General features: G+C 43.7%; 1 protein-coding gene across 1 annotated transcript in view; it reads left to right on the top strand.

Annotated features, from left to right (window-relative positions):
• Positions 1-12,224, top strand: part of RHOJ (ras homolog family member J) — an 84,465-nt gene that overhangs the window by 59,129 nt on the left and 13,112 nt on the right. Inside the window, exons 2-3 of the mRNA XM_084867240.1 lie at positions 727-785; positions 10,399-10,563. Of these exons, the coding sequence (XP_084723366.1) occupies positions 727-785; positions 10,399-10,563 (224 nt within the window). The remainder of the gene's footprint in view (positions 1-726; positions 786-10,398; positions 10,564-12,224) is intronic.

Raw genomic sequence — 12,224 nt, 5'->3', positions numbered from 1 at the left:
AGACTAATGTTGAACTGGACCCATCTGCAACATGGAAAGGAAACTCTGGGCACTGGCTTTGCTTTTAGCTCTACTAAAACCCCAATTATACTTCTTCCCGGACTCGATTCAGGGAAATGGGACTTTCGAAACCCAGGGATGTAATCCCATGCAAATAAAAATCACTCATCTTCAGCTGAGACCGGTTTGGCTCAATGGATAGAGCGTCGGCTTGGGGACTGAAGGGTCCCGGGTTCGATTCCGGTCAAGGGCATGTGCCTTGGTTGCGGGCATATCTCCAGTGGGGGGTGTGCAAGAGGCAGCTGATCGATGACTCTCTCTCATCGATGTTTCTAACTCTCTATCTCTTTCCCTTCTTCTCTGTACAAAATCAATAAAATATATATATTTTTTTAAATCACTCATCTTCACATGCAAGTCTCAGAAAACTCTTTTTCTCCAGATATCATAAGGACTCCAACCTTGGCAGTCAGTAGGAGAGTGATACCCCAACTTCCCCCAATAACAATCTCATTTGAAAAATCTGGTCTTGGCTCAGCCCATCCACTCTTACTGCAGCCCAAGGTTGTCTTTCATTTGGAAACCATGCTGTCATCTTGGTTTAGAATATACATGGATGAGGCATATGCTTACCCTCGCTGCCCAAAGAGAGGTTGGCATGGAGAAATGTGAAGGCTCCTGATTAAAGCTTGTATTTATGGACTCTCTTTTTCTCTTCTCCCCTAGTTACTGTGACCGTGGGAGACAAGCAACACTTGCTCGGACTGTATGACACGGCAGGACAGGTATATTTTTATTATCTTGTTTTATTTTTATTATATTGGTTCCTTCAATAGATATTACCTCTTCTGATCATTGAGGGCAAATTTATTATCTACCTAAATGACAACCAAAGCTTATTCTTAACATCTTAAAAATATTTATAATTACAAAAAAAAACTAAACATTACATGATTCAAGATGTTAATAGGCAAATAATAATTTATTCATTGATTGATGACTAACAATAACCAAAATAATGTATTTGGCCAAGACTCTCAAGTTCTTCCTACTCATATCAATTCCAGATCTAGGATTACTGAGTCAATTTCAAGTTTGAGTTTCACCCATTATATTTTTGCACTATATTCTTTGTCCACCCTTTATTTGAATTGCCTAATGAGCTGTGAAAAGGTTCTGAATGAGATAGGGGATAGTGAGTAAGGGGTAGGAAGAAAACAGAGTAAGTGTTGGGAGAAAGAAAAGCCAGAACTAGATGTTTTCCAAAAGTGAATAGCTAGAAGTTGACTCTCACTTCTCTAAGATTTTTTAAATATTCTCACTCTGTCAGATATATCTCTTCAAGTTTGGAAAACCTGGCCAACCATTAACTTAAAGCAATGAACTAGAACTCTCAACACTTAACAGTTAGCACATGCTCTACTTGGTGAAAATGCCACCTTAACTTTCTTTCAAAACACCCCATACTCCATTATGAAAAGTTTCTAATGTTACAAGTTCACGGGCTGGAGAGGAGGTGGTTAAGCAATGGATAGCTGTGGGCCAATTTCTTTGATAGAGCTTTTGTTACCATATGTCTTGGGTCACTTGTTAAGGTCAAAATCAGTGGGTTGTGTAGTTTTACATCTTAAGTCCTTTGGAGTAAATATCTGACCACGCTCTTTCCCACTGTGAGTTTCCTGGTAATTGCTATTTATAGTTATACATTTGTCTAGGCCTTCCCCGCCCCTTTCTCTCCCCACTCCTCCCAAGTATCTGGTTATATGTCTTTCTGCTCAACTTGAAAGCTCTTTACTAGGAAAAAAAAAAAAGTAAATGGAATTTTATTTAGGATTTCTGTAGTCATTTGCAAGGACCACTGTATAAATGTCTGTGGGACATCAAAGGCTAATATTGGGCAGGTCTAAGAAGTGGGGAACCTAGAGAATCTAGTTCCAAACTCAAGGCTTCTAAGAGCATCCAGTTTCCCCTCATCAGCAGATGGCTATTTGGACCATCTACTCTCAGGAAGTGGGAACTCACAGTAATACCATGACACAGAACTAGAACAGGATACCCCCAGATCCCCAATATGGGAAGATTGGGTCATCTCCTCTGAGCTAAGTACAGGGGCCTCATACTTGGCTACTCCTCCACCAGAAAGCATTCCAGCAAGAAGGGTGTGCAGCTCTTTGGTCTGGAGTTGCCAAACTCAATCACATAATCATTGAGGTATCCCCCTTCATCAGGGACTCACAGTCTTAAAGAAAGAGGAGTTTACACCCTTCTCCCCTATAGTCAGGTTTTATAGATATTAAATCCAGTTTTAAAAGTTCTGTACAGCAAGAATTATGGCCTGACTCTGGAACCTCTGTTTCCCGCGCCTTCTAGAAAGTGTTCTGTGCCCCTCATGCCCTCCCCCTTGTATAGCAGTCCATGCAATTGTTAACTTCTATGAGTTAATTGTCCCCAGAACAACCTCCCCAGGCCTCTATTTAATTTCAAATTCAATAAAATGGTTTAAAAGCTCGTGTGGAGTTCAATTCTTCTTTCCCACTGCTCGGTCCTTTTTAGAAAAACAAAAATTTATACTAGTATAGGAGTTGAAGCTCTAAAGGTAGGGCAAAAATATCTTTAAACACCAAATTGAAGGAAGTGGACTGACCTAAACCTCTGACACAGGGGAAAGTGATGGGCACGGATAAAATATAACAACAAATGGTTTTAGGTATTTCTTCAACTTAACTTTCACTTTAATGTTTTCCAGCAGCTACTTTGAAAGCTCAGAGGTAGACAAAGCTCTAGGGGAACATAAAACACGAGGAAATAGAATCAGAACATGTCTTACATTTTCCTCTAGGCCTCAAATTCTATGGGTAGGAACTTTAAAAGATGACTCCAAGAGTGGTTCAGTTGGTTGGGCATCATCCAGGGCATCACAGGGTGTTGGGATCTGTTTCCAATCAGGGCATTTGCATTTGAAGGACCTCGGCTATGGGTTTGATCCCAATAGGGGGTGTGCAGGAGGCAACCAATTAATGTCTTCTCTCTCCTTCCTCTCTTTTGAAAATCCTCAGATGAGAATTAAAAAAAAAAAAAAAAAGAGCCAAAATCAGTTTGGCTCAGCAGTAGAGCGTTGGTCTGCTGACTAAAAGGTCCCGGGTTCCATTCAGGTCAAGGGCATGTACCTTGGTTGCGGGCACATCCCCAGTGGGGGGTGTGCAAGAGGCAGCTGATTGATGATTCTCTCTCATCGATGTTTCTAACTCTCTATCCCTCTCTCTTCTTCTCTGTAAAAAATCAATAAAATATATATATTTTTAAAAGAGTTAATAAAAATAAAAAAAGATGACTCTAAGAAAGGCTAAAAGAAATAGAGTAATTAAGCAAAATGATTTGAGGCTAGACCTAAGGGAAACTTTTCAGCAGTAAAGAATTAAATGTTGCCCTGACTGGTTTGGCTCAGTGGATAGAGTGTCGGCTTGTGGACTCAATGGTCCTAGGTTTGATTCCGGTCAAGGGCATGTACCTTGGTTAGGGGAACATTCCCAGTAGAGGGTGTGCAGGGGCCAGCTGATCGATGTTTCTAACTGTCTATCCCTAAAATATATATTTTTTTAAAGAACTATTAAATGTTGAAATTTGTTACACTAAGGATGACCGGTAGTTCATTTTGTAGACCAGTGCGTACACTTGAACAGGCATCACAATCACACAAAAACCAGCCACTCGGCCCCAGCCCCAATTTCTTGTTCTACAGGTAGAGCTCAAGAATTTGCATTTCTCACATGTTTCCTGGTGATACTACTACTGGTCTGTACACCATCCTTGTCACTCAAAGTATGGTCCAGTGACCAGCAGCATCAATGTCACCAGCGACCCTATTAGAAATGCACATCTCAGGCCCCACCTCTACCTACTACATTCTAAAATTTATTTTTAAAGACCCCCAGGTGATTCATGTGCACATTAAAATTTGAGAATCACCCCTCTAGAAGTCCTTGGTGGTTGAGGCATGGTCCCTAGTGTTAGGAAGAGGTGGTGAAAAATATTACTCGAGTTGATTTCTATGGTTCAATGACTCTGCCAATCAGTCTTTATGACAAATTTAATTTAGAAGCATTGTCCCAAAATTTCCACTCCCTGCCTCAGATAGAGTAGTCACCCTCCTCCGTTATAGTCTAATAATGTTGGTGCAGTCATGAGGCTAAGGAACATCTATAACAAACTCAAAAACACTCATTTGGCCAGAGTTGCTAGTAAGAAAAAGCTGTGATCTCAAACTTGATTCCTTTTTGAACTACAAAAAGGTAATAAGTCTCTGAGCCCCGCTATAGAGTTCCCAGCAAGATGCCTTGCTGTGCATAATTTTATTTCATGATTAAACCAAGGAGCAGTGTCCCTCATCTTAGCTTGAGCTAACTCTGGGTCAGAATTAATGAAACCAACCTCAAAAAGCACGTGTTCTGAAAGGTAAATTGATAGGAACTCATTATTTCTGCCCTCAAAGTTACCCCTGAACAAATCTTTTGACCTGGTTTCCACCACTTGGCTGCATTTCATTGGCCTCGGGCACAACTAGGACCTTAACCCAGCCCTGACAAGCCAGCCAAGCATTTGCTTTATAAAAACAGTTCACAGTGAAGTCACACACACACACTGCCAGCACATGGCAGCTGCTGTGAGGCATTAGCTCTCTCCCCAAAGCCTGAAACAAACTAATATTTGGACTTGGAGTAGAGTCTTCTACAAACAGTCTCTTCAGAACTCTGCTTCATCTGTTAGAATTCCAAATATTAGGTTAGGCCAGGGATTTTCAACCCTTTACATCTCATAAGCTAATTACCAGAATTCTGTGGCACACCGAAGACTGTTCTTTTTCCCAATCTGACCAAAAAAAAAAAAAAAAAAAGTGTAATTTTGATTCAGCTACACTAGACAACTATTGTTGTGTTGGCTTTTATCACTTTTTTATTTGACAATCTAAGGGAAAAGTGTCAGTGCCCCTAAGTCAGGTATTGCATGTTTTAAAAACACTTGCAGCACACCAGTTGAAAATCGCTGGGTTAGTCAATGAAATAAGGGCTGTTTCTCAGGGTGACCCTGCATGTTGCCCCTCAGCTCACACTGGGGAGGCAATAAGGCCAGGCCTGGGAGCCAGATCCCTCTAGGTCTTGCCGTCTCTTCCTGTCCGGCACATCCCCCCTAGGAGTGTATTTCTGAGCATCTCTCTGAAAGGCATCTCTAGGGTTCAGGTCTTTGGCTCAGCTTCAAAGAATCCGAGAGCCAACTTTTCCATGACGTGCTTGCAGGCCAGTAGTTTAGAGTGCATCGTGAGAGGCCAGTGGAGAGCAGGATGCTGGGGTGGGGACGCTGGAGCAACGCCTAGCCCTTCGCAGGCTGAGGAATGCCAAGCTAGGACAGGGGTCTCTCCCGGGTCATGGCTCTGTGCCCAGTGTACTCCCACCACCCAGAGTGGAGCCAGCCATGGTACTAAGACGTCTTGCCTCCTTCTCTGAGTAGGCCCTGGCTTACATATGGGCAAAGCGCTGCTCAGATGGAGGCCACTCAGACCAAACTCCAGGATGGACATATCTCAAAGCAACATCTGCAAAAGTGGCTGGTAGTGGCGCTGCCAGAGAAGAACGAGAATCTTTTGGTGTCAGGAGTCTGGTTCTCAGCAGGGTACATCCCCGAGTTCCCTGCATGCAAGCCCCGCAGGATCAGCATGTGGGCAAGCACAGAATGGGTGTGTCACTGAGAAACCGCAGCCCATGGCAGCCTATCCGTCACCAGCGACCATGGGCGCGTGGGAGCAGGAAGGCCGTCAGCTGCACGCCTCCGCCAGGGCTGCTCCGGCCCCGATTTCTCAAGGCCCCTTTCCCCAGTGGGCTACAGAGACATAGAACAGGCAGGGCGGCAAGTACAGCTGGGGTTCATTAAAGGAAACCCAGGGTCTACTTGGAAGGACGTCAGTCTTCCCCTTCACTGTTGGCTCACCCAGTGGGGCCATCTGGAGAACAGAACCTGGCTTCAGTCCTCCATGGAAAGTTTGCCTAAAACCTCAAAATAATTGTTTTTCCTCAATGAGTAACCCACCCTTTCTTGATCACACCCTTCTTACTGTGGTTTTAGAGTGTGCAAATTGGGGGTTCGATAGCAGTTTCCCCACATGACAACCTTAGGACACGATCTTACTTCCCCACACATTTTGAAAAATGAATCTGTAGAGACATTGAATCAGAGTTTCGACCAGAGCATGTAAACGTTTGGGTCTCGTTACCACTCAGTTTAGGAGAAAGCTCATTTCAGATTCAGCCCTGCTCTCCAATGAAGATAAGGGCGCTGCAGCAATCGTTGGCACGGGATGCAGGATGGACTCTGGACTGCTGAAGAGCTTACTGCATTCAGGGCTCTGCTCTAAGTGGCCTACAAATATTAACACCTTTTATACCCATCAGAGTCCTATGATGCCAACACTATTGCCAACCAGTTTATAGAGGAAGAAACTGAGGCAGAGAGAGCTTACCCAAGACTACACAGTAGTCACGGGACAGGGTGAGATTTGAACCCAGAGAAGGTGCCTCCCTAACCCATGCTCTTAAGCGCTGGGCTACACCCCCGCCCTAGGTATGTTGCCCAGGTTTTCCAAGCCAAGCCTGACAGCTATGAGCGTGTTTATGGGGTAATAGGAAAATGAGACTTGTGCTGGAAATCTGGGATAAATGTCACTAAACCCAAGAAGACTTGGAAGCAGACTCCTACTTCCAATTGACTGGGGGATAAGAGAGGTGGAAGGAGTGTGCGAAGCACTGTCCTTGCCACTCCCAGTGTGGTCCCTTGAGCAGCAGGGTCAGTGTGACCTGGAAAGTGGTTAGAAATGCAAACTCTCGGGCTTCATCCCAGACCTGCTGCTGAATAAGAATCTGTGCTTTACGTCGGCCTGTGGACTGAAGGGTCCCAGGTTCGATTCCGGTTGAGGGCATGTACCTTGGTTGCAGGCACATCCCCAGTGGAGGTGTGCAGGAGGCAGCTGATAGATGTTTCTCTCTCATCGATGTTTCTAGCTCTCTATCACTCTCCCTTCCTCTCTGTGAAAAATCAATAAAATATATATATTTTTTTAAAAGAATCTGTGCTTTAACAAGATCCTGGGGGATTCAAATGTGCATCAAGTCTGAGGAGGGCTGGTCTAATGGCTTCGCTCACCACCAGAACCATTGGATGCTAAGGGGGTCCCTGAGCTTTTCTAATAGCCACCCACAGTCCTCCCAGAACACCAGGCCTGCCTTCAAACCACTCTCCTCTCTTTGGGGTGTAGCTAGATGGGAAGTACAAAGCCTACCTTGCCCCACAACTCTCCCTAATATCCATCCCCCCGATTTTCCACCCCTACCCTCACCCCAACCTCTTTGTCCACTTTAACCCTCCGAAGGCCCATTTGAGTTTTTTTCTTTTAGATTAAATTCCCTTCAAGAAGCACTCAAGCACTGGTCGTCCAGTCTTATCAGTCATTTCAAATACCAGCTAGACTTTTTACCCACTCTCTCAGCCCTTTTACACCATCTCAACCTCCAATCTAGGCTCTCATTGTGCTCCATCACAAATAAACATAAAAATCACTTCATTATCAGCTGGTACACATTCAAATCTCTCGACCTCCCACTGCCCTGCTCTCAGTCCCAGGAGATGCTCCCTGTTGTTCATCCCCAGCCCCTGCCACACTTCACAGCTCTGGCCAGTGGCAAATGGGGGCTGAAAGAGCCCAGGCGGCCCACGTGTGAGGCTTCTTCAAAGGTATGTTTGCTTACCTTTCACTGTGAATACAGTCACTTAGATGATCTGTCTAGGCTGGGGTTTCTTAAACTACAAAATTGGCTGGGGGGAAAGGGAAGCATGGTAACCTGTGTTTCTGAAACGTGATGTTACAGAGTCACCTGGAGGGCACACAGAGACACAGAGGGTGCAGCACCCCCTCCCCAGAGCCTCAGCTCCGGGAGGGCTGGGCGGGAGCTGGAGTGGACATGCCTACCACGCTCCCAAGTGACACCAATGCTGCTGGCAGGGGACCATGCTTTTGGGAGCCGCGGTACTGACTGTCAGATCATTCAGGCAAATCAAGATTCTCATTATTGCCGAAATTGGTTTGGTTCAGTGGATAGAGCGTCGGCCTGCGGACTGAAAGGTCCCAGGTTCGATTCCAGTCAAGGGCATGTACATTGGTTGCGGGCACATCCCCGGTGGGGGTGTGCAGGAGGCAACTGGTCGATGATTCTCTCTCGTCAATGTTTCTAGCTTTCTGTCCCTCTGTAAAATATCAATAAAATATATTTTTTTAAAATAAAAATAAATAAGATTCTCATTATTCTATGATCATGGAGCTAACAAAGAACAAGAAATGCTTCACCCGTCTCACTTCCACATAAATTGAATTGTTTCCCATATTTTCCTTTCTTTCCCCCGACTGGATTGACAATTCTTATTCTCTTTATATAGTTCCTTTGGCATCCTTAACAGTGACAGATATTCAGGAGGCAATTACGATTCATTTTTAAAGGGAATAACCCAGCAAGACTAATGTTTCCGTGGAAGAGAGATCAGAATACAGAGCAGGATAAGGTCCGATGAAGGACACGGTCAGAAGCCCCTCAGCTGGAGGGACTCATTTGATAGCTTCTGGGTAGAAAGTCATGATCCTTTCCGACTCCCAGTTATTTGCTCCTACCTCGTCTAGCTGTGACATTCCTCCCAGTTTTTTGGGTTTTGTTTTGTTTTTTTGGCTTTGAGGTTTTAAATATACAGTGTTTGCTGCCATCTGGTGGTATTTTCTGATAGATGCAGGCCATGAAGGAGATAACTACTATATATATATATATATAACTAGATAGATAGATAGATAGATAGATAGATAGTAGTTATCTCTAGTTATATAGTAGATATATATATATATATATATATATATATATATATATACACACACCATGTGGTCTCTTATTTCTTAGCCCCTTGGGTAAAGCATGAGTCTATATTAAGATTCCTGGGTAACTGAATTTTTGAGAAAATGTTTAATCTGCCACTTAAAATTCTGAAGCAAATAGTGTGGTCACGATTAAGAGCTAGAGTTGGATTCAGGCTAACTATCCCATCCTGATATTTAATAGTTCTGTGACATTTGTCAGTTGCTGAACTTCTCTTAACCTTAATTTCCTCTTCTATGAAATGTGGACATTGATAATACCATCTTTCCAGTGGTGATGATTCAACAGGATAATGCATGTAAGTGCTTGAAACAATGGCTGGCCCTTAAGAATGAATCATTGAGATATATATATATATATATATATATATATATATATATATATATATATATATGGTTGATGGTGGTGATAATGATGACTATGTAATTAACTGTTCTCAATTCCAGATCAAGGAAGTCGAAATGCCCAGATGTGCAAGCCAGATATTTTTATTTAATTGGCCCCAGAGTAGGAGAGTGGGTAAGGGCAGGTAGTTGGCTAACAGGGCATCAAGATGGTCTTAAAACTCCCCAGGTGATTCTATCACAGTAAGTGACCCATGGAAAAGCCATGTGTTCATTTGCAGGTCACTGAAGACCAAGGTCATCTCATCAGTCAACAGCATTTATGGAACATTTGCCATGAACAGAGTACAAGCTGGGCATGAGGACAAAATCCACAAAGTCCTGCTCCGTTTATGACCCCGCAGGTGTGAGGAAGAAGTGAAAAGGGCAGGTGGTGTCATCAGCAGTTGTAGGTTATGGCCTGGGAAGGAGCGTTCTTAGCATGTGGGCCTCTTACCAGGGCATATTCTGCTCGGAAAAGTCTCTGGGGAGAAAACAACTAAACTGGCATTACATTTATTAGGCCGCCCTAGGGTGGTAGTTAGACTTGGAAACAAATCCCAAATTCTGAGCTCTAAACCTTCACACAACATAATTCTTCAACTCCTTGTTTTGCATTTTAGTTAACTTTTCTACGTTAAATTTAAATGCAACTTTTAAAAAGCGTACAAGGAGAGCATTTCCGTGCCTTGGCCAATGGCCCACTAATTCAAAAACATATTCAGTACAACACGGTTCCAATGTGACAGAATTGCAATAATCCTTATTGAAGTATGCGCATTAAGTGGGTGAACTTTATGGTATGTAAATTATCTCACTGAAGCTGTTAAAAATATTTTTTTAAAGTTCATCTTAAAAGGGAGCCATTTATCATTTCCACACATAGCAAAAAGATGTTTTCTAACTGATGGCTCCTTTGTTTCTAGTAACATGAGGAAGCACCAGGTTCCAGGGCAGGGAAGGCACGGGGTCTGTGGGATCTTGCCTGTGTCAGGATTCCACGGAACCAAACGGGACCCGCCTCACCAGGCTGTACCCCCTCTCCGCTCTCCCCACAGGAGGACTACAACCAGCTGAGGCCTCTCTCCTACCCCAACACGGACGTGTTTCTGATCTGCTTCTCGGTGGTAAATCCTGCCTCTTACCACAACGTCCAAGAGGAATGGGTCCCGGAGCTGAAGGACTGCATGCCCCACGTGCCTTACGTCCTCATCGGGACCCAGGTGACATAAAGGGGGCGATGGCAGGCGGGTGGGGCCGGCGGGAGAGGGCCATAAAAGGGAAGGTCCTTAGGGGAATCTCTTGAACATCCTTTTTCCTACCAAACACTGCAGAAGAGGATCTCAGGTGAGATCAATCCTACAAACAGCCCAGCCGTTCTTAAGGTCTGCATAATTACTTAGCCATCGTTGAAAAGAATAGAGCTATGTAATTCAAAACAGAAGTTTTAATGTGACCTTTCAAAATGAGTCACCTGGCTTTTTATTCTTAAATAACCAGGTAATTTTTTAAATTGGCACCCTTCTCCTGCCCTGAGCCAGAAGAATGAAGAGGGGATGTCAAGTGCACTTACCAGCTGAGATTTTGTATAACTAAGTTCCAAAATAGGTGTGAATAGCAAAGTAACGCCAGCAATCAGGATGCACAGGAACGCCTTGGTGACGCTCCTGCCAACAGATTCACTCTTCCCTCTTACCCGTAAGCGCCTGGGTCTCCCAGATCTCAGGACAAAGAGAAGACAGATATTCCAGATAAGCTAAACTGCGACCACAAAGGCCTTTAAAGTGTTTTCAAAGCTAATGAAGTTCCGCTGCTTGGATTTCACACAGTAATTGCACAAAGGTGTTAGATGTTGTCCCAACTTTTTATAGTTTTAAGTAGATTTTGTTCTTTGTATTAAACCCAAAGTACTAGCCCCAAGTCATAGAAAGGGAAGATGCTGAAGGACATGGGCCCGCATTCACACCCATTCATGTATGCCTGGGTTCTCATACACAGTGAGATGTTATAGCAACTAAAATATTTAATTAAACTACAAAACCTAACCAAACATGCATGCTACTTGCAGAGTCATCTTGCCTTTGGAGAGATGAATGCTTATTCCTTAAGCAAACAAACCCTTTGGAAATTTCTCCTTCAGACTTTCCTTCAGAGCCCGCAGCGCATTTGTTAGAATATTCTTCCAGTGGGCAAACCCTCACCCCTGTGAGGGGGGAGATCTGGTTTTAAAAAGCCAACATATATCTCTTTTGCCAGGAAATAAACTATTAAAAATGAATACTATAGTATGAAATCAACTAAGCATCACTGTAAGGTAATGAGACCCATCAGTTATCTTGTGTGCCCTATCAGAATGCTCTAGAAATAAAGAGAAAATTTCCAAAACATCTGAGACAGCCACCGAATCCTTGGAGACAGTCCTCAGCCCCCGGTAACTGCTTTGAAGGGGAGAGGACCAGGAAAGCCTGGTGCATACACGGACGAGGAAGTCCCCATCATGTTTAGACTTGGGCATGTGCGTGTGCTTTCTTAAAGAAAATGTATCAACTTCATACATTTCATGGAGGGGAGGGGAGAGATCTGTGATGTCACAGTTTAAAATACTTGGTCATGGCCGAAACCGGTTTGGCTCAATGGATAGAGCGTCGGTCTGCGGACTGAAAGGTCCAGGGTTCAATTCCGGTCAAGGGCACGTACGTTGGTTACGGGCGCCTCCCAGTAGGGGCCGTGCAAGAGGCAGCTGATCGATGATTCTCTCTCATGGATGTTTCTAACTCTCTATTCCTCTTTCTTCCTGTCTGTAAAAAAAAAAAAAAAAAAAAAAAAAAAAAAAAAAAATCAATAAAATATATTAAATAAATAAAATAAAAATAAGATACCTGGT

This window comes from Pipistrellus hanaki (assembly GCF_964339955.1).
Source record: "Pipistrellus hanaki genome assembly, chromosome: 1".
NCBI lineage: Eukaryota > Metazoa > Chordata > Mammalia > Chiroptera > Vespertilionidae > Pipistrellus > Pipistrellus hanaki.
The sequence above is the reverse complement of the archived record's forward strand: the minus strand, read 5'-3'. Positions and strand labels throughout refer to the sequence as shown.